Genomic DNA, 19930 nt, shown 5'->3' on the forward strand with positions numbered 1-19930 from the left:
TGTGCTTTGTGTCATGGTGTAAGAAGCAGTTTCCACATGTGGGGACTGATTTTTGTTTGTTTGTTTTTAGATTCCTATTGCTGTGATAAAACACCACGACCAAAAGCAACTTGGATAGGAAAGTGTCTATATCAATTTGCTGGAGTAGGAGGGCCTTCTGTCTATGTGTTACTTTCATTGGTCAAATACAGAAAATGCCTTGGCCTTTTGATAGGACAGCAGCTTAGATAGGCGGAGTAAACCAAACAGAATGCTGGGAGAAAGAAAGCAGAGTCAAGCAGATGCCATGGCTCTTCTCTCCAAGATGGACGTAGCTTAGACTCATCCCGATAAGCCACAGTCAAGTGGCGATACAGATGATTAGAAATGGGTTAATTAAGATATGAGAGTTAGCCAAGAAGAGGCTATATATAATGGGTCAGGCAGTGTTTAAATGAATACAGTTTCTGTGTAATTATTTCAGGTAAGCTAGCCGGGTGGGACGGAACAAAGGGCTTGTGCTTCTCTCGGGCGGCAGGAAGGAGCCTGCCACTTCTTTTACAACAATTTACAGTTCAACACCACAGTCCATTACTAACTGAAGTCAGAGCAGAACTCAACAGGACAGGATCAAGGAGGCAGGAGCCCATACAGAGGTCATGGAGGAGTGCAGCTTACTGGCTTGCTCTTCATGGCTTGCTCATCCTGTTTTGTTATAGAACCAGGACTACCATCCCTGAGAGTGACATAGTCAGCAATGAGCTTGGCCCTCTCACATCAAGCATCAATCAAGAACATACGCACAACTTTGCTCACAGACCAATTTGGGGAGCCATTTTCTCAATTGGAGTTTCCTCTTCCCGAATGACTTTAGCATGTATTAAGTTGATGTACATGTAGCTAAGTACAGGGATTCAGGAAGGTGCAGAAGGAGCCTCTGGGTCATGTGGTCATGGTAAAAATAATATAAAAATATTGAAGGTATGTATTGGCTATTAATATGTAAGTGCTGCAACCTATGTTTCACAACCCCTTTGGCAATCCTCCATCTCCAAAAAACATTTCCATTACCATCTATAATAGATGAAAATGACAGTTATGAAATAGCAACAAAAATAATTTTTATGGTTGGGGGCCTTCACCACAAATGAAGAACTGTATGAAAGGGTCTCATTATTAGGAAGGTTGAGAACCAGTGTCCTAGATCTAAGCCCAAGCAAAGCCTTTCTTCTGTTAGCTGAATAGGTCATCGAGTTTGATCAAAGACTGAAAAGTAACTAATAGATTGCACTCATGGGGTTGGTTCTTAGTACTGGGTTACAAAGTCCTCTTTCCACATTTTCTCACCGTCTAGTAGGCCAACCTAGACTTCTTTCCCTGGTGACTACAGTCTTTCACATGAAAACAGAACTTTTCAGAGGCCCAAGTCAAACATAGTCTCTTAATGCATTTATTCCATTTCTTAAGCATGGCAAGAAATAGGACCCATCCAAACCTGAGTCACAGGAGCAGAGTCTACTTCTTGAGCGCAGAAAGAAAGAGTCACAAGGCAAAGATGTGTCCAGTTCCCCTTTGCTTACTAAATTCAGTATAATTTTATTTTCCCTAGGTAATTTTCCCAGTAATGATTTGAGACAGTGGTTCTAAACCTTCCTAATGTTATGACGCTTTAATACAGTTTCACATAGGATGGTGACTGCCAACTGTAAAATTATTTTCGTTTCTACTTTATAACTGTAATTTTGCTACTATTATCAATTGTAATGTAAATATCTGTGCTTTCTATTGGTCCTAGGTGACTCTGTGAAAGGGTCATTCAACAATCCACAGTGATTGTGACCCACAGGTTGAGAATCACTGATTTAAGAGCATAGAGGGCAGTTGACATTTCCCAAGGTAAAAAGTTTATCTGTTTTTTGTCTTGGGTATTGATAAAAATGCTAACCAAAAACCACTTGGGCAGAACAAGGTTCATTATATCTTGCAGATTAGAGTTCATCATGAGAGGAACCAGAACAGGAGGATCAAACAGGAACCCCAAAGCAGGAACTGAAGCAGCAACCACAGAAGAATAGTGCTTACTGGCTTTTCCCTTCTGGTTTTGTGGTCTGCATTTCTTATACAGCATAGACTCAGTTTCCTAGGCATAGTACTGCCCACAGTGAACTGGGCCTTCCTATATCAATTAACAGTTAAGAAAATGATATCCGTACAATACCAATGGATGAAAAAAGAGGCCTGAATTTGAAGGAGAGCAAGGAGGGATATAAAGAAAGGTTTGGAGAAAGAAAACAGAATGGAGAAATGTTGAAATTAAATGAGAGGCAATATTAAAAATAAACAAACAAAAAGGGAAATGTTCCACATGTCACCCTAATGGAGAAAATTTCCAAATTGACATTCCCTCTTGCCAGGTTGTCCAGGGCCGTAGAAAGTATGCAGCAGGTGATAACTAGTGTTCAGATGTCAACCTATAAGAGGAATGTTTCTCTGAAGGAGAAGAATTCCATCCAGACAGTACCTGTAGGACCACTGACAGGCAAGTGTTGCTTCTGTCTGTAATTTCACATGTGCAAAAGCAGCTATGTTGTCTTCCCATTACCTGCACTGTAATATGTAATTTCTTATGAAGTGCATATGTAATCTCATGTTGCATCTCAATCTTCTGGGCACATATATCCATGGGTTGTCAGAAAGATGACTCCTCATTGATCTATATAATTTTGATATACAGAAAATATATTAGGATATGCTTTATAACTAGATCTATTGTCCCATGAGGGCTGTAAGACATTGTCCTTTTTACTCAAACTACACACAGTTCATTTTCATGTCAGAGCAGTTCTAACTAGACTGAATGTTGATGTAAACAAATTATAAAGTATTTTACAGTTATGCATAAGGCCATAGTTGTAGATGTCTAACCAAGGTTATTAATACAAAGCAACCTAAAACACCAGGCCAATTCTTCGCTTGCCAAGTGTGATTGAAAAGACCTGACTCTGTGAAGATCTCTCTGCAGCTTGTCTCAGCTGGGCACTGTGCCCCAGCCTCTGGTCACAGTCTCACACCTGGAACCTTGAAACCTTGCGTTGCCATGGTAAATGGCCCAGCTCCTTACCATTTACTCAAGGGATGTGCTATGACCAATGAGATGCTAGTCTTATAACTCTTTTTCTTATTGTCTCAAGTCTCCAGAAAAAAATGTGTTTAAGGTAGATAAACTCAGAAACAAGGGAGAGTTGAAACGGGGCATTGAAACAAAGAACCAGAAAAAATTAGTACTTAGAAGAAAATTAGAGAACAGAAAAATATACAGAAGGATAAAGAACATGACTCAAACAGCATGTGGGTGAATTTATTCCATAATCCCTCAGACAGAAAACTTCCAAGCTCGGTTTTGCTCCACTGGGGACTTCTTCCTTGAACTCTGTAGGTGGCCTTGAAGAGCTGGACTTTCGGGCTGTTGTTACAAGGTGACTCTAGTTTGTATCATTTTGACAAAAATTAATCAGTCTAGGGCTATTTCCCCTTGTACTCTTAAATTCAGGGAATTATCTGAGAAATTCCCCCCTGGCTAAGAAAGGAAGACTTCTACCAGCTGGCTGTTAGTCATTGGTGTGTGAATATCTGCAGAGAAGAACAAAGTTGTCTATGTAGTTTCTGGACAGTAGAAACAAAAAAATTCTTGGTATCATTCAAAAACTTGAAGATTGTTACAATGTTATTATCTGATTGATAAGTCAGCATGGGACCCCCTCTGACTATTCAGTTTGCAAGAGAATCTAGCTCAGTATCTTTGTGTGTGTGTGTGTGTGTGTGTGTGTGTGTGTGTGTGTGTGTGTAGAATCAAAGTATTTCAAATCAAATAGTTCTCAACATTTACATGGGTTCTGGGGGGGTTGAACCAAATCCTCTGTATGGCAAGAGATTTTATCATCTAGGCCCTTACTAAATATTTTTACAAGTAATATTGGGGTCAAAGTAATTTTAGCCTATGAAAACCACATATTGGGAGTGAAAACTGGAAAAAACTACATGCTGTTTGCAAAAAGTCTACTCAGAATAGAACTTATTTACTTTTGTTACCTCAAGCTTCCCTTTCCCAAGTGAAATTTGACCAAACTCAGCCAATTCAGTAATCTCTAACTTTCCTTGGTAAACTCCTCTCTCACTCCACTTTTTCCAGGGAGGACATCTAACTTTGAGAAGATGTCTGTGAAATTCGTTCTCAGTATTTGTGTTTACCTCTGCAAGTCTTGAATGTGTCAAGAAAGCAGATGTTATAAAAATGTTATGGGGGCTGGGATGTGTTCTTGTCAGAAAGATCTTTACATCAAAGAAGGTTCACCATACAAGAGACAGAAAATAGACGTCAAGTCATCACGTTGCTGTTCTGCCCTCTGCTGAGAACACATCTAAAGCATCTTATCTTAAAACTACATTTCCATGACAACTAACTAAAAACATTACTCTTTCAAGAATAATTAAAGCTTTCAGTAGGATTGTGGGTGTGATTATCTTTAGAGCCCTGTGCCCACCTGTGTTCACACTAAGGGACAATCCTTTGTTGATTGTCTTTTCTGATGTGAGTTTTCTGTAGGTTGTATTGTATCAAAGTCACATGTCTCCCCTTACCAAAGACACATGTGTATCATCTTCCTCTTAAGGAATATTAACATGCGTCTTCTAACCTCCTGCTAGAGCAGCAGCTTTCTGCCTTCCTAAATCTGCGACCCTTTAGCACAGTTCCTCATGTTGTGGTGACCTCAAACCATAAAATTATTTTCATTGCTACTTCATAACTGTAATTTTGTTCTTATTATGAATTTTAATATAGATATCTGATAGTCAGGATATCTGCTTTGGGACCCGCATGAAAGGGTCAATTTGACCCCCGTAAGGGGTCATTATCCACAAGTTGAGAATCCCTGCTGTAGGGTTATGTGTAATTCTTTATAGTAAGACAGTCCCCTTCATCTTAATGTCAAACAAAAGAAACAGGATATATATAGAATGAATTCATCTGCTTCCTTGATCATTGACCCTATTTCAAAGACCGAAACCAAGGGATTCACGTATCAATAGAGTGACCCAGTCACTTAAAGTGTAGACCCTAAGGAGTTAGGGAGCCCTGGTACCTACTCTTCTGGGACAGTTATCGCAGAACTCATTCACTGTGTGAATGTAACTCATGACTTCGTCACGGAGGCATAAGGTCCATTATTTTCAGAGTACGGTAACATCTGGAAGCATTGACGTCAGACCTTGTGAAACATCTCTTGAGAAGGTCTATAAATAGCCCTCACAGGTGCTGAACCTCCCACATCTGTTGCCTAGGCAGGACTGTCAGTCCTTCGGTAATTTAGTCTACCACAAGACTATCTATGTGAAAGCAAATTTGAGCTCTGTACAGAGGAGGAAAGACATTACAACAGCCAAGTGTATAATTCATCTTTATTTCAAAAAGCATATTAGTTGCTCTAAAATTTTTGTCAATATTAAAAATACAGAGATAGCCAATGGTAGTAGCTGAAATTACAGTTAGCCCATTATTTGAAGAATACAGATTCTTCAAAATGTAACACAGTATGAAATTTATAATTGAATTAAAAATTTAGTAAAAGTATGCAACTTTCTGCTCTATAATAAAAAACATAAAATGAGTAAATTCTCATATTCCCCTAAGTCAAGAAGGTATACTGAGATTGCTAAGATAGTATAGATATTTTAAACGTATTACAGTTCAAAAGACCATAAAAATTCATAAACAGTACTAGTGAGTATTCTTCAATGAAACTCTGTTGAGATTTCAAAGCTTCCCTAGGTGAACTATACTTGCCCTCACCCATATCAATCTATATTTTAAAATGAAAACGAAATATAAAGTTTTGATTTTCAAAGAATGTAAAACTATTTACTGTGTTATCGATACTGTATGAAATTCTGCAGCAACGTTGGTAGCTGGAGCTGGGAGATAAGGTGCAACCTTTGTCTTCCTATGTAGTTGCGGATACAGAGTCGACAGAGTTGGCAAAGAGAACTTGGGGTAGCTACAAGAAGACATCGACATATTTATTAAAAAATGAATTTTTATATGTGAAAAGCTATATTAAATAAAAGCATAAATCAGTAAATTTATTTGGCTAATGACAAACGTTTTTCATTATTTATATTGCCTTTACTTTAGAGATCTTGAGATATGTCTCATGATTGAATGTACCATACATGTTCTTTAAATCATTACAGTCTTCAAATTGCTGGAGAGGTGGCTCAGCAGCTAAGAGCACTTGCTCCTCCTACAGAGGACTTGAGTTCACTTCCCAGCACCCACAGCATGCAATGGCTGACAAAAGATCCTTAACTCCCATTCCAGGCCATCTGGTACACTCTCTGGCTCTTGGAGACACCAGGAATGCAGTGCACTAACATGCAAGCTGGCAAAACACTCACACATACAAAATACAAATACATAATAACATACATAATTATCTTGTAGATTATTAAAATTCTTGCTTCATAGAATTTTCAGAACAAATTCTTATCTTTAAAGGAGATTTAACTCAAGAACCAAGATATAGATCATAAAGGCAAACTTTAAAATTAAAATTATATTCTGAACTAACCTTTATAAAAGTTGCTTGAAAAAAGACTTAAAGGTTAAAAAAAAACCTCTTTTCTTAGTATGTATCTACAACACACTAGAGAACATGAACCACACCTTATAAAATGGGGCTTGAATGGGTTGGGGATAGAGCTCAGTTGCAGACTGCTTGCCTAGAACACATGGAGTTTCAGTTTGCTCCACAGCAATACATGAACTAGGCTTAGTGGGACATGTCTATAATCCTAGCACTTGAGAGGCACAGTCAGAGAATTAATTTTTAAGGTCATCCTTAGCTATCTATGAGTTCAAGGCCAGCACAAGATACAGAAAACCGTGCCCAAAACAACAACAAAACCCCCCAAAGTTACAGGGGAGCCAGAAGGGATCTGGGGGATTTGGGTGCTTGGAAATGTGACTCATTGGTAGAGAACTAGCCTAGTATTTGCTGCTGCGCTTTTTTGCTAGATCTAAGGCTCAAATACCCAGTTCTCAGGATCGTTGTTATTTTTTGAACATGAACAGAGATCTGCCTGTCTCTGCCTCCCGAGTGCTGGGAGTAAAGGCCTATGCCACCATGCCATGTGCTCAAATATTTTTAAAAATAGTGCATCTAAATAGATATTGCATCAGAAAATGGCATATGATTTATTGTTGAAACAAGTTCAACATATTTTACTAAAGGAAAATAAAAGTTTAGATTCAATAAAAATCTTAAAATCATTATATTTTCCTTCCATAGAGCCCACGTTGAATTTTTTGGTTCTCACAACAAACACTTGAAACTTTATGTCATTGCTACTTCATAGAGTAATAAAGCACTTTCACTTTCATCCTTTTGTTTCATCTGTTTTCATCTGTTTCATATGTTTGCATTTATAAACACCCCCATACATTCTCCCTACCTTCATGTTGAAGAAGTAGTCTCTCTACAGCACTGTTAGATGTAGCCATATCAACTGGCCGCAGAAGGTCTGTGTTCTTGGCATTGATGTCTGCTCCGAATTCTAGCAGCAAGTTCACAATTTCAGTACTGGGCTTCTGAGCAGCAGCATGGAGTGGCGTGTCCCAATACCTGCCTCTGTGGACATCAGCACCTGTACGGAAGGAGACAGGAATGATTTTTAAAAAGCAATTATTACATGAGTAGTTACCTTTGCAGGTAAAAGGGAGGAAGACAACTCGGGGAAGGGTACATAAAGGATATTTACATAAAGGATATTTATTGGTGATGAGCTGTTACAGAAAATCTTAAATTTGCTACCTCTGGATATGGAGGTATACACATTAGTCATATTATTTTCAAATACTTTTCTGGGTATTTTTTATTGACATCTGAAACGATGTCAGGAGAAAGAGCCTTTTAATTTTGAAAAGGTTCTTAATTATTATTCCTGTGTGTGTGTGTGTGTGTTTGTGTGTGCATGTGCGCGCACACTTGCACGTGCACATGCACACACACATGCACACTTGAGATGTGTGTGTAGGTCTGTATGCCTTAGTGTGCATGTTTTGATCGCAGGGCAGCTTCAAGGATTCAGTTCTCTTCTTCCATCTTCACATGGTCTCCAGGGATTGAATTCAGATCATCAGACTTGCAAGGCAAGTGTCCTTGCACACTGAGCCATCTCACCAGCCTAAAAGCATTGTTAAGTTTGCACATACATACTTTTATCATAGATAATAGCTCTTAAAGTTATTTGGAATAATATTGTTTTCGTTATTTTCATTTAAGGCAAGAAAACTTATTGGTTTCTTTGAAAATTCATGAATATCAATATGTGAATCATTTAGGTAAAATGTATATAAATTAGCCTGCCGATTTTCACTTGCGTAATTTCAGTCAGTAAACACACAAAGACTAAAAGCCTCTGTAGTGGAAAAACACTTCAATGATATCTGCATAAAACCTCAAACTTGAACATGTTCGCATTGAAAAACATAAGCCTATATACAAAATTTTCTACTGCTTGGTTATTCATCTTAGCCCAAGTCTGGCTCACAAGGGTCATTCAATGACTCTAGTATTTAACACTATAAAAGTTTAGTAATACTATTGGCTAGTATACAAATGGTTAGAAACCAAGAAATAACTGTCAAAAGTCATACGTGCTTTCTGAGTCAGCCTTTTGATAGTTTGTAAAATTACCCACACCCACAAGAATCAGTTCGTATTAAGTTTCTTCATAGCTCCCTTATGCTTTTAGCTTTCAGTAGAAATAATTGCTTTCACTATTTTTAAATAAATATGAAATACGTAGTCGAGAAATGTCTCTTGGCCAAATTTCCATAAAGAAATCACAAACTTCATTGGGATTATCAACTTTAAGAGAGGAAAGGAGCCTGAAAATAGCAACCTATCAACGATTGCTAACAATAATTTCTAATGTTCTTTAACATATACTAAAGTGTTTGGTGGGAAAAATGGGTGATAAAGCATATATTGTATTGGTTATACCAAATGTATGATCAATTTATCTAGGAAATAATTTATCAATATTAACAGAATTCATTTTCGCAGTTCTATGTGCAATGTGAAATAAAATAGGGGGTGTGACGTCCTGCTCATAAGACATGTATAGGTCAGGTAAGACACTGTGAGTAATATATTAAGGGGTTGATAAAATTATATGTCTGAATATGCCAGAAGTAAATAGTGTATTTTAGTCACAAACAAAACAAACAACACAAAACTCTAGTGTCTCATTCATGTATATCCTAAGTAGCTACCACACAACAAAGTGGCACCCTGATAGAGAAAATAGATAATGGCAGTGGGGGGCAGGGCACAAACCATCTCCAAGGAGTTTCCAGCTCTAATGTGAGAGTGACCACCAAATTCTGAATGGATTAGGGTTGTTTCTCACGGAGCAAACACTGAGCTTTGAGGAACTTAGATGGAAAGGCAGTAAGCTTTTTCAAGCAACAGGACAGAAAGTCCAAAGTCTGGGACAGTCTATGGGTTTTTCTATGGTAGGCAATAGGGTTATCCAAGTACTCAGAGCCCCTAAGTTTTTGTGGGGTTTCTTTACATACTTAGCAACATCATATTCAGTCTGGAGAATCTTAGAAAGAAGCTTAGCTAGATGAACAATTAATTATCTACAAACATGGAGAGAATGAAAAAGTACCAGCATAAAGAAGCTTCCAGACGCAGTGGTACTGCTGTGACATACACGCTACATAAAGAGGAGTTCCCAGGTGATGAATGTGTTGGTCAACATCGATGCCCCAGGCTATCAGAACGTCGAGACATTCATGGTGCCCTGCCAACACAAGAAAAGACAGTTTCACTTTTTGTTAATGTTCTCTCTTGAACTTGTACCTCGACTCGTGTTTTCTACAGAAGTATAAGTCATTGAGAGACACATAGGAGTATGCACATCTGGGGATAGTTTCCCTTTTTAACTTAACCACGTAACTAACCTTTACTCGCAGCCTCATGTGTTGGGGATGGTAAACAGGACTCCGGTTGGGCTTTGGCACCATATTCCAAAAGAAGTTCTACACAGCTTGCACTGCCTTGTGAGCATGCATTGAACAAGGGAGTCACGCCGTCTACCGTGATTGCATTTGCCTAAACAGAACCCGAAATCGGAGAATGAGATGATTCATAAATCATGCAGGACTAAGGAACTTGTTGATGCATTGGTCAAAGCTACGTGACTCGCTAATTGGGAAGTGTGCACTGTAAATATGACAGTGTGTATTTACTTCATACTCATCAATGAGACAAGCTTCACACCTTCAGGAAATAAGCAGAAACATGAGGTGGGAGAACAGTCACAGGAATGGGCACCCTGATATTGTTCATTGAAAAGTCAATATTCAGATATAGAACTCACACAAAATCAACAACTCAAAAAAGGAAGCAGCAAGTAGTAACAGTGAAGGAAATGACAAGGTCACTTTACTAGTGGATATTTCAATGTGGTATTGATTTTATTCTGAAATTTGTATGTATAAATGTATGTATGTATGTATTTTGAGAGGATCTCTGGTTTCCTCCAACTTACTATATAACTGCTCATTACCCTGCTTCCAAAGATCCAGGAATACAAGTATGTACCATAGCTATTATTCCTGAGAATTTTTCTGGAAACTTGTTAAGAAAACAAGCAAGGATACAAGATACAGATGGTCATCTGTTGTTATTTTGATTCCCGAAAACAGAAAGTCTAAAGATCATCAAAACACCACTCTACACAATGACTGGGATTCCTCTGCAGGTTTCTTGAGTAGGCTGAGGGAGTCCTAGGGCATTGTTTGTATTGTTGTGTCTTCAATACTTACTGCTAAGACAGAAGGAAAGGAAAATAAAATGAGAAGTTTTGTGCTCTGGGTCAGTAGATGTTACGTTCTTGACTTCCTGTTACTACTTACATTAGCTCCAGCTTCCAGAAGAGTCCTTGCACATGCCGCATGATCTCCCAGGCAGGCCTCGTGGAGGGGGGTGATGTTGTCTATGGTTACTGCATTTACATTATAACCCTACAGTGAGACAAGAAGGTATACAATGTCATCCCGCCATCCTTGTCAATGTCACGGAGATTGTTTAAAGAGGAAAGGATCTGACCAGTGTAGCAGCTGAGTCAGCTGTTGAGACTCTTTAGTCCTCTTCCTGTTATACACAGTATGCATGTTAAGTCACTATAACCTCATCTGACCATGTTCGGAGCTCTTTAATTTCAGTTCGTCATTATTCTGTCTTCAAGTCAACATTTTAATCCTTATCTATATGTGGTGTTTGTCTTTCTGTGCCAACTGCCTACTTAATACTCCGTATCAAATTCTTACTTATGGTTCTGTCCTAGAACTTGTGTGAGGACAAGCCGAACTGACTGAAGTAGACCACTTTGGTGCAGGATGAGTTTATGGTTATATTCCTGCTGCTTCTGATCAGTCTGCTCTGTTTCTTTCTTGTGGAAATATAACAAACTATGTGGTCAGCTGTCGCCTCGCTCCTGCTGGAGCCCCAGACAACCAGCCTCCCCTACGTGACAGCGTGAATCTGAACAAACCTGTCCCCACAGTGCCTTCTTGTAGGATAATTAGTCTCAGTAATGAGAAGAGTAACTACTATAAATGAATTATTCTATTTTGCCCAGCAACAGTGAATACATGTGTTGGAATGTCATACTATACTCAATAAATATGCACAATTATTAAGTGTTAGTAAAATTATGAGATGGAAAAAATTAGCTACGTTGGTTTGGTCATTACACATTTTATACACATTTTACTACACTGTGCCTGTAAATATGTAATCATTGTAATGTGTCCCATTTATGACACATTTGAGGGTTAAGAACACTGCCATTACTATAGCAGTATCACCTAATATTGCTAAGTACTTTGCTAATAGATTCTGGCACATTTTCTTTAAAGTTCATTTTCTTAAGACCTTTGGAGGGATATTGGTTCTCTATTCTTTATTTTATAGAATCAAAGACTTTTTTAAAAAATCATAAACTCAATGGTCAATCCAGACTGGACAAATAAATGCTTGTAAATTGATTTATGAATGTGTCATGAAAATAGCTATTCATTTAATAGATATGATTGAGTTATACAGTAAGGTTGAGAACTCTGAGCTAAAAATTAGATTTGTGTTTAAAGCATGACTCACAATAATCATGATAATTGGAACAAATATTTTGCATTCTAAATTTAGGGTGGTCATGAGATTTAAATGGGATAATACTTTTATGACAATTATTACTGTTCCCACTGAGTGGGAAATAAGAGATTTCATTTAATTCTCTAGCTTAATAAGCATCATGCTCTAATTAAGCTTATAATATCAGACTAAATCATATAAAATTATTAGGATGTAAGATTCTTTGCCTCCTGGAGATCATTAATAATTCATGGTTTACTATTGATAATTTTACTAAGAACTTTATATGAAGTTTCAAGGCAAGATCTTAGCATAGAGTGTCATACACCGTCTCAGGGGAACACATGGAGGCACAGACAGACAATCACAGTGTATTTTTGTTGCTAGAAAGTCGAATTTCTATCAGTCCTATCCTTATCATTTTCAAGATTTCAAGTTCCTAGTAACCAGTCTGGTTTGAGGAGATGTGGCCACATCCTAGTGTGACCTGATGATGGAAGCATGTGAGAGGGTGCTGCGGCAGCCTCTCCCTCCTCAGGGTTGGCATCATCTGTGGGGAGGAGGCACATTGAGAAACACTGGGACTGCCGTCCTCTGAAAGCATTATGTGACCCTCTCCAGGGGATTAGCCTTTGAAACCACTGACCTTTTTACACAGGTCCTTCCTCCACCATGAAGTGATGAGTAAAACAGTCACATGGCTGTCACAGGACCAGACACTCCAAGGGAACACCTTGGACACATCTTCATGTTACAGGTGAGAAACTGAAACTTGGGGAGGCTGTGGCTGCATCAAGTGTCAGGTGTTGTTCCAACTATGTTGTTAGAAACCGTTCTTTCTCATAACCATCTGAGAAATTCCTTTCTTTGTGACACCGGGAATCACTAACGCCCTGAGTATACATTACAGTCAGACTAGAAGCTGATAATATGTAATGCACTGATTCAAGCTTAGTTCACTTTCTGTTTGCAAGAGGAATCTATGCTTTTCTTTCTCCCTCTGCTCCCTCTGATGAAGTAAGCAGGTATAGAAATGAGCATTCTACTGACTTCACAGGCAGTTCACCATAAATTACCATAATGTAAAATATGCTGTTTAAACATCTGGACTGGCTACCTCTTTAGAGTCATATGACTGAACTAAGTCTATAGTTAACTGCACATACTACATAAAAGTACACATATTTAGAGTGCTTAATAAATAACACATAAATGCAATAACTAATTTCTAAAATCCATATTAGTATTCAACTATACTGCAAGAGAAATTTGAAATAGGAAGACATAGCTTTATGACAAAGTACTCAAAAAAGAATTTCAAATGTAAAACAGGAACTAATGTCTTATCTGATACAAGTTATAAAGAAGGAGCAGTAGTAGCAATTAAGAAAGTTTATTTCAAACCGAGTGCCAGCTGGCTATGGAAAATCTAGGTAAACGAACACAGACTTCAGAAACAAGCATAACCAATAAAATACAAGAGATAGAAGAACGAATCTCAGACTCTGAAGACACCATAGAGAAAATAAACGCTCTGACCAAAGAAAACAGCAAATCCAACAAATTCTCATCACAACACATTCAGGAAATGTGGGACACAATAAAAAAACCAAATCTAAGAATAATAGGGATAGAAGAAGGAGAAGAATTGCAGATCAAAGGCCCAGAAAATAATTCAACAAAATTGTAGAAGAAAACTTCCCCAACCTAAAGAACGATATCCCTATGAAGGTTCAAGAAGTATACAGAACACCGAATAAACTGGATCAAAAAAAATCCCCTCGACATATAATAATTAAAATATAAAACATTCAGATTAAAGAAAGAATATTAAGAGCTGCAAAGGATAAAGGTCAAGTAACTTATAAACGTAAACCTATCAGACTTACACCAGACATCTCTATGGAAACCATGAAAGCCAGAAGGTCCTGGAAAGAGGTACTGCAGAAACTAAGAGACCATGGATGCAAGCCCAGACTACTATACCCAGCCAAGCTATCATTCACTATCAACGGAGAAAACAAAATATTTCAGGATAAAAACAAATTTAAACAATACGTAGCCAAAAATCCAGCCTTGCAGAAAGTATTAGAAGGCAAATCACAACCCAAGGAATCCAACATTGCCAATACTGCCTACAATAACTCAGACATCTAGTGACTCTTCACAAGCAAAACTAAAAGAAAGGAAACAAATACACTCTACTACCCCCACCAAAAAAAAAAAAAAAAAACAAAAGAGAGAGAAAATAACCGGAGACAACAACCACTGGTCATTATTATCACTTAATATCAATGGACTCAATTCACCTATAAAGAGGCACAGACTAAGAGATTGGATACGAAAACAGGATCCAACATTCTGCTGTTTACAAGAAACACACCTCAACCACAAAGACAGACACCTACTCAGAGTAAAGGGTTGGGAAAAGGTTTTCCAAGCAAATGGTCCTAAGTAACAAGCGGGTGTGGCCATTCTAATATCTAACAAAATTGACTTCAAACTGAAATCAATCAGAAAAGTTGGAGATGGACATTTCATACTCATAACAGGAACAATTCATCAGGAAGAAGTCTCAATCCTGAATATATATGCCCCTAATATAAAGGCACCCACTTATGTAAAAGAAACACTTCTAGAACTTAAGGCAATCATCAAACCACACACACTAATAGTAGGAGACTTCAACACACCTCTCTCACCAATGGACAGGTCAATCAGACAGAAACCTAACAGAGAAATAAGAGAATTAATAGAGGTATTGAATCAAATGGACTTAACAGACATCTATAGAACATTCCACCCAAATAGGAAAGAATATACCTTCTTCTCTGCAGTTCATGGAACCTTCTTGAAAATTGACCACATACTCGGTAACAAAGCAAACTTCCACAGATACAAAAAAATATTAGTAACCACCTGTGTCTTGTCAGATCACCATGGATTAAAGTTAGAATTCAACAACAGTGCTACCCCCAGGAAGCCAACAAACTCATGGAAGCTGAACAGTCAACTACTAAATCACCACAGGGTCAAGGAAGAAATAAAGGAAGAAATTAAAGTCTTCCTTAAATTTAATAAAAATGAAGACACAACATACTTAAACCTATGGGACACTATGAAAGCAGTGCTAAGAGGAAAGTTCATAGCACTAAGTGCCCAATTAAAGAAAACGGAGAAAGCACACATTGGAGACTTAACAGCACACTTGAAAGCTCTAGAAAAAAAAAGAAGCAAATTCACCCAGGAGGAGCAGAAGACTGGAAATAATCAGACTGAGGGCTGAAATCAACAAAATAGAAACACAGAAAACAATCCAAAGAATCAATGAAACAAAAAGCTGGTTCTTGGAGAAAATCAACAAGATCGACAAACCCCTATCCAAACTAATCAAACGACACAGAGAGAATATGCAAATTAATAAGATCAGAAATGAAAAGGGGGACATAACTACAGACACAGAGAAAATTCAGAGAATCATTAGATCATACTACAAAAGCCTGTATGCCACAAAATTGGAAAATATAAAAGAAATGGACATTTTTTTAAAGATAAGTACCATATACCAAAGTTGAACCAAGAACAGGTGAACAATCTAAATAGACATGTTAGTCGTGAAGAATTAGAAGCTGTTATCAAAAATCTCCCTACCAAAAAAGCCCAGGACCAGATGGTTTCAATTCAGAATTCTGCCAGAACTTCCAGGAAGAGGTAATACCTATACTCCTTAATGTATTCCACAATATAGAAACAGAAGAATCATTGCCAAACTCCTTTTATGAAGCTACAGTTACTCTGATAGCAAAACCACACAAAGACACAACCAAGAAAGAAAATTACAGGCTAATCTCACTCATGAAATCGAAGTGAAAATTCTCAATAAAATACTGGCAAACCAAATCCAAGAGCACATTAGAAAAATTATCCATTATGATCAAGTAGGCTTCATCCCAGAAATGCAGGGCTGGTTCAACATACGCAAATCTATCAATGTAATCCATCATATAAATAAACTGAAAGAAAAAAAAAACCATATGATCATTTCATTGGATGCTGAATAAGGATTTGACACAATTCAACACCCCTTTATGATAAAGGTGTTGGAGCAATATGGGATACAAGGATCATACCTAAATATAATAAAAGCTATTTACAGCAAGCCAACAGCTAACATCAAATTGAATGGAGAGAAACTCAAAGCCATTCCACTAAAATCAGGAACACGACAAGACTGTACACTCTCTCCATACCTCTTCAATATAGTGCTTGAAGTTCTAGCAATAGCAATAAGACAACATAAGGAGATCAAGGGGATTCGAATTGGAAAGGATGAAGTTAAACTTTCGTTATTTGCAGATGATATGATAGTGTACATAAACTCTACCAAAAGAACTCTACCAAGGAACTCCTACAGCTGATATACACCTTTAATAATGTGGCAGGATATAAGATCAACTCCAAAAAATCAGTTGCTTTCCTATACACAAAGGATAAAGAAGCAGGGAGGGAAATCAGAGAAACTTCACCTTTCACGATAGCCACAAATAGCATAAAATATCTTGGGATAAATCTGACCAAGGAAGTGAAAGACGTATTTGACGAGAACTTTAAGTCTTTGAAGAAAGAAATTGAGGAAGATACAAGAAAATGGAAAGATTTCCCCTGTTCTTGGATTGGGAGAATCAACATAGTAAAAAGGGCAATTTTACCAAAACAATCTATAGATTCAATGCAATCCCATCAAAATCCCATCAAACTTCTTCACAGACCTTGAGAGAACAATAATCAAGTTTATATGGCAAAACAAAAAACCCAGAATAGCCAAAACAATCTTATACAATAAAAGAACTTCTGGAGGCATTACCATCCCTGACTTCAAACTCTATTACAGAGCTACAGTATTGAAAACAGCTTGGTATTGGCATAAGAACAGAGAAGTCGATCTATGGAATTGAATAGAAGACCCGGATATTAACCCACAAACCTATGAACACCTGATTTTCGACAAGGAAGCTAAAGGTATACAATGGAAGGAGGAAAGCATCTTTAACAAATGGTGCTGGCATAACTGGATGTCAACCTGTAGAAGAATGAAAGTAGATCCATATCACTCACCATGCACAAAACTCAAGTCCAAATGGATTAAAGACATCAACATTAATCTGACCACTTTGAACCTGATAGAAGAGAAAGTGGGAAGTAGTCTACAAGACATAGGCACAGGAGACCACTTCCTAAGTAGAACCCCAGTAGCACAGACAATAAGAGAATCAATGAATAAATGGGACCTCCTGAAACTGAGAAGCTTTTGTAAAGCAAAGGACACTGTCAATAAGTCAAAAAGGCTACCTTCAGACTGGGAGAAGATCTTCACCAACGCTTCATCAGACAAAGGTCTGATCTCCAAAATATACAAAGAACTCAAGAAACTAGACACTAAAACTCTACTTAACCCAATTAAAAAATGGGGTACTGATCTGAACAGAGAATTCACAACAGATGAACTTTGAATGGCCAAAAGACACTTAAGGTCATGCTCAACCTTCTTAGCGATCAGGGAAATAAAAATCAAAACAACTTTGAGATACCATCTTATACCTGTCAGAATAGCTAAACTCAAAAACACCAATGATAGCTTTTGCTGGAGAGGATGTGGAGTGAGGGGAACACTCATCCATTGCTGGTGGGAATTCAAACTTGTGCAGCCACTGTAGAAATCAGTGTGGCGGTTTCTCAGGAAACTGGGAGTCAACGTCCCTCAGGACCCAGCAATTCCACTCTTGGGAATATACCCAAGAGATGCCCTATCATACTACAAAAGCATTTGTTCAACTATGTTCATTGCTGCACTATTTGTAATAGCCAGAATCTGGAAACAACCTAGGTGCCCCTCAATAGAAGAATGGTTAAAGAAGGTGTGGAACATATACACATTAGAGTTTTAATCAGCGGTAAAAAACAATGACATCTTGAATTTTGCATGCAAATGGATGGAAATAGAAAACACTTTACTGAGTGAGGTAACCCAGACCCAAAAAGAGGAATATGGTATGTACTCACTCATAAGTGGATTCTAGCCTTAATTAAAGGTCTTTGAGCCTATAATTCGTGATCCTAGAGAAGCTAAATAAGAAGGTGAACCTGAAGAAAATCATATAGTTATCCTCCTGGATATTGGAAGTAGACAAGATTGCCAGGCAAACTTGGGTGCATGGGGGATGGAGGGGTGGAATTAAGGGGAGAGGGATAGAGAGAAGAGAGAGGGGGAGGATTGGGGATAGCATGGGGGAGTGGCATGGGGGGAGGGAGGAAGGATGATTATGGGAGCAGGGAGGTATATATCTCAACTAAGGGAGCCATTTTAGGGTTTGCATGAGACTTGATTCTGGAGGGGTTCCCAGGCCCAAGGAGAGGTCCCCAGATTGTTCCCTGGGCAGCAGAGGAGAGGGTGCCTGAGCTGGCCTTGGTCCATAACCATACTGATGAATATTTTGCATATCACCATAGAACCTTCATCTGGCGATGGATGGATAGAGACAGACACATATTGGAACACTGGACTTAACTCCCTAAGTCCAAATGAGAAGCAGATGGAGGGAGAACGTGAGCAAGGAAGGCAGGAGCAGAGGAAACCCTCATCCGACGATGGATGGAGATAGAGACGGAAACCCACATTGGAGCACTGGACTGAGCCCTCAAGGTCCAAAAGAGGAGCAGAAGAAGGGAGAACATGAAAAAGGATGTCAGGACTGCGAGGAGTACTGATACATTGGAACTTATCTAATGAGAGCTCACCAAGGTCAGCTGGACAGGGACTGAACGAGCATGTGATCAAACTGGATTCTCTGAATGTGGCTGACATGGGGGCTGACTGAGAAGCCATTGACAATGGCACTGGGTCTTGTTTCGTCTGCATGTACTGGCTTTTTGGGATCCTAGTCTGTTTGGGTGCTCACCTTCCTAGACCTGGAGGGAAGGGGGAGGACCTTGAACTTCCCACAGGGCAGGAAACCCTGACTGCTCTTAGGACTGGAGAGGGAGGAGAAGAGGGAGTGGGGGAGTGGTAGGGGATTGGGAGTAGGGGAGAAAGTGGAAATTTTTATAAATAAATAAATAAATAAATTTTTAAAAAAAGGAAAAAAAAGTTTATTTCAAATGGATTTGCTTTGACAGTGATCTGTGCTCATGGGAAGGGAGATTATTTATTTTGAAGTATAATGTAGTAGTTTACTTGTGATAATAGTGTCCTCAGAGCAAGAAGTCGACCTTGACTTGCAGCTTCATGCAGTGGTGATCGATCTGCCCAGGAGCCTGTCAAAAAAGAATTACAAGATCCTGTGGGTCAACATAAACTCTGTTAGGTTCAATGTAAATTATTCACATCCAGCATTTAGCAAAGTGATCCAGTTACTGATCCCATATTTTAGAAAACTTGATCTTTAGCTGAAGTATCCCACTAGTGAGTTTGTAAATGCAGATGGCTGTATTTGTTTAGAATTGACTTACATCAGACTTACAGTATCTACTAAGTTATCAACCAAAAAGGATGGGGCACACAAAAAGTTCAGAGTTTGGACTACTTGCTTTTTTGTATATAAGCAGAAATGATGTGCTTATTGGATTTTTAGTAGCGCTAACAGCCAAACCCATGGCTTCACACTCTGAGTCTGCCGCATTATCTCTCCTCACCCCAGGCTTCAGATTCTCCTGGTCCTGATGTGTATGAG

The 19930-nt window shown here is 38.4% G+C and overlaps 1 protein-coding gene across 9 annotated transcripts in view; it reads right to left on the bottom strand.

Moving 5' to 3' along the window:
• Positions 1 to 5418: 5418 nt before the first annotated feature.
• Asb5 (ankyrin repeat and SOCS box containing 5) overlaps positions 5419 to 19930 on the bottom strand; it is a 56044-nt gene continuing 41532 nt past the window's right edge. For all 9 annotated transcript variants that reach the window (XM_087900952.1, XM_048455772.3, XM_048455774.3 and 6 more), the window contains 6 exons: positions 19435 to 19514; positions 10967 to 11074; positions 10010 to 10160; positions 9715 to 9849; positions 7489 to 7680; positions 5419 to 6032 (listed from right to left, as the gene is read on the bottom strand). In XM_087900952.1, the coding sequence (XP_087757078.1) occupies positions 5905 to 6032; positions 7489 to 7680; positions 9715 to 9849; positions 10010 to 10160; positions 10967 to 11074; positions 19435 to 19514 (794 nt within the window). In that variant the 3' untranslated portion in view covers positions 5419 to 5904. The remainder of the gene's footprint in view (positions 6033 to 7488; positions 7681 to 9714; positions 9850 to 10009; positions 10161 to 10966; positions 11075 to 19434; positions 19515 to 19930) is intronic.

This window comes from Myodes glareolus, chromosome 23 (assembly GCF_982192425.1).
Source record: "Myodes glareolus chromosome 23, mMyoGla1.1, whole genome shotgun sequence".
NCBI classification, from domain to species: Eukaryota; Metazoa; Chordata; class Mammalia; order Rodentia; family Cricetidae; genus Myodes; species Myodes glareolus.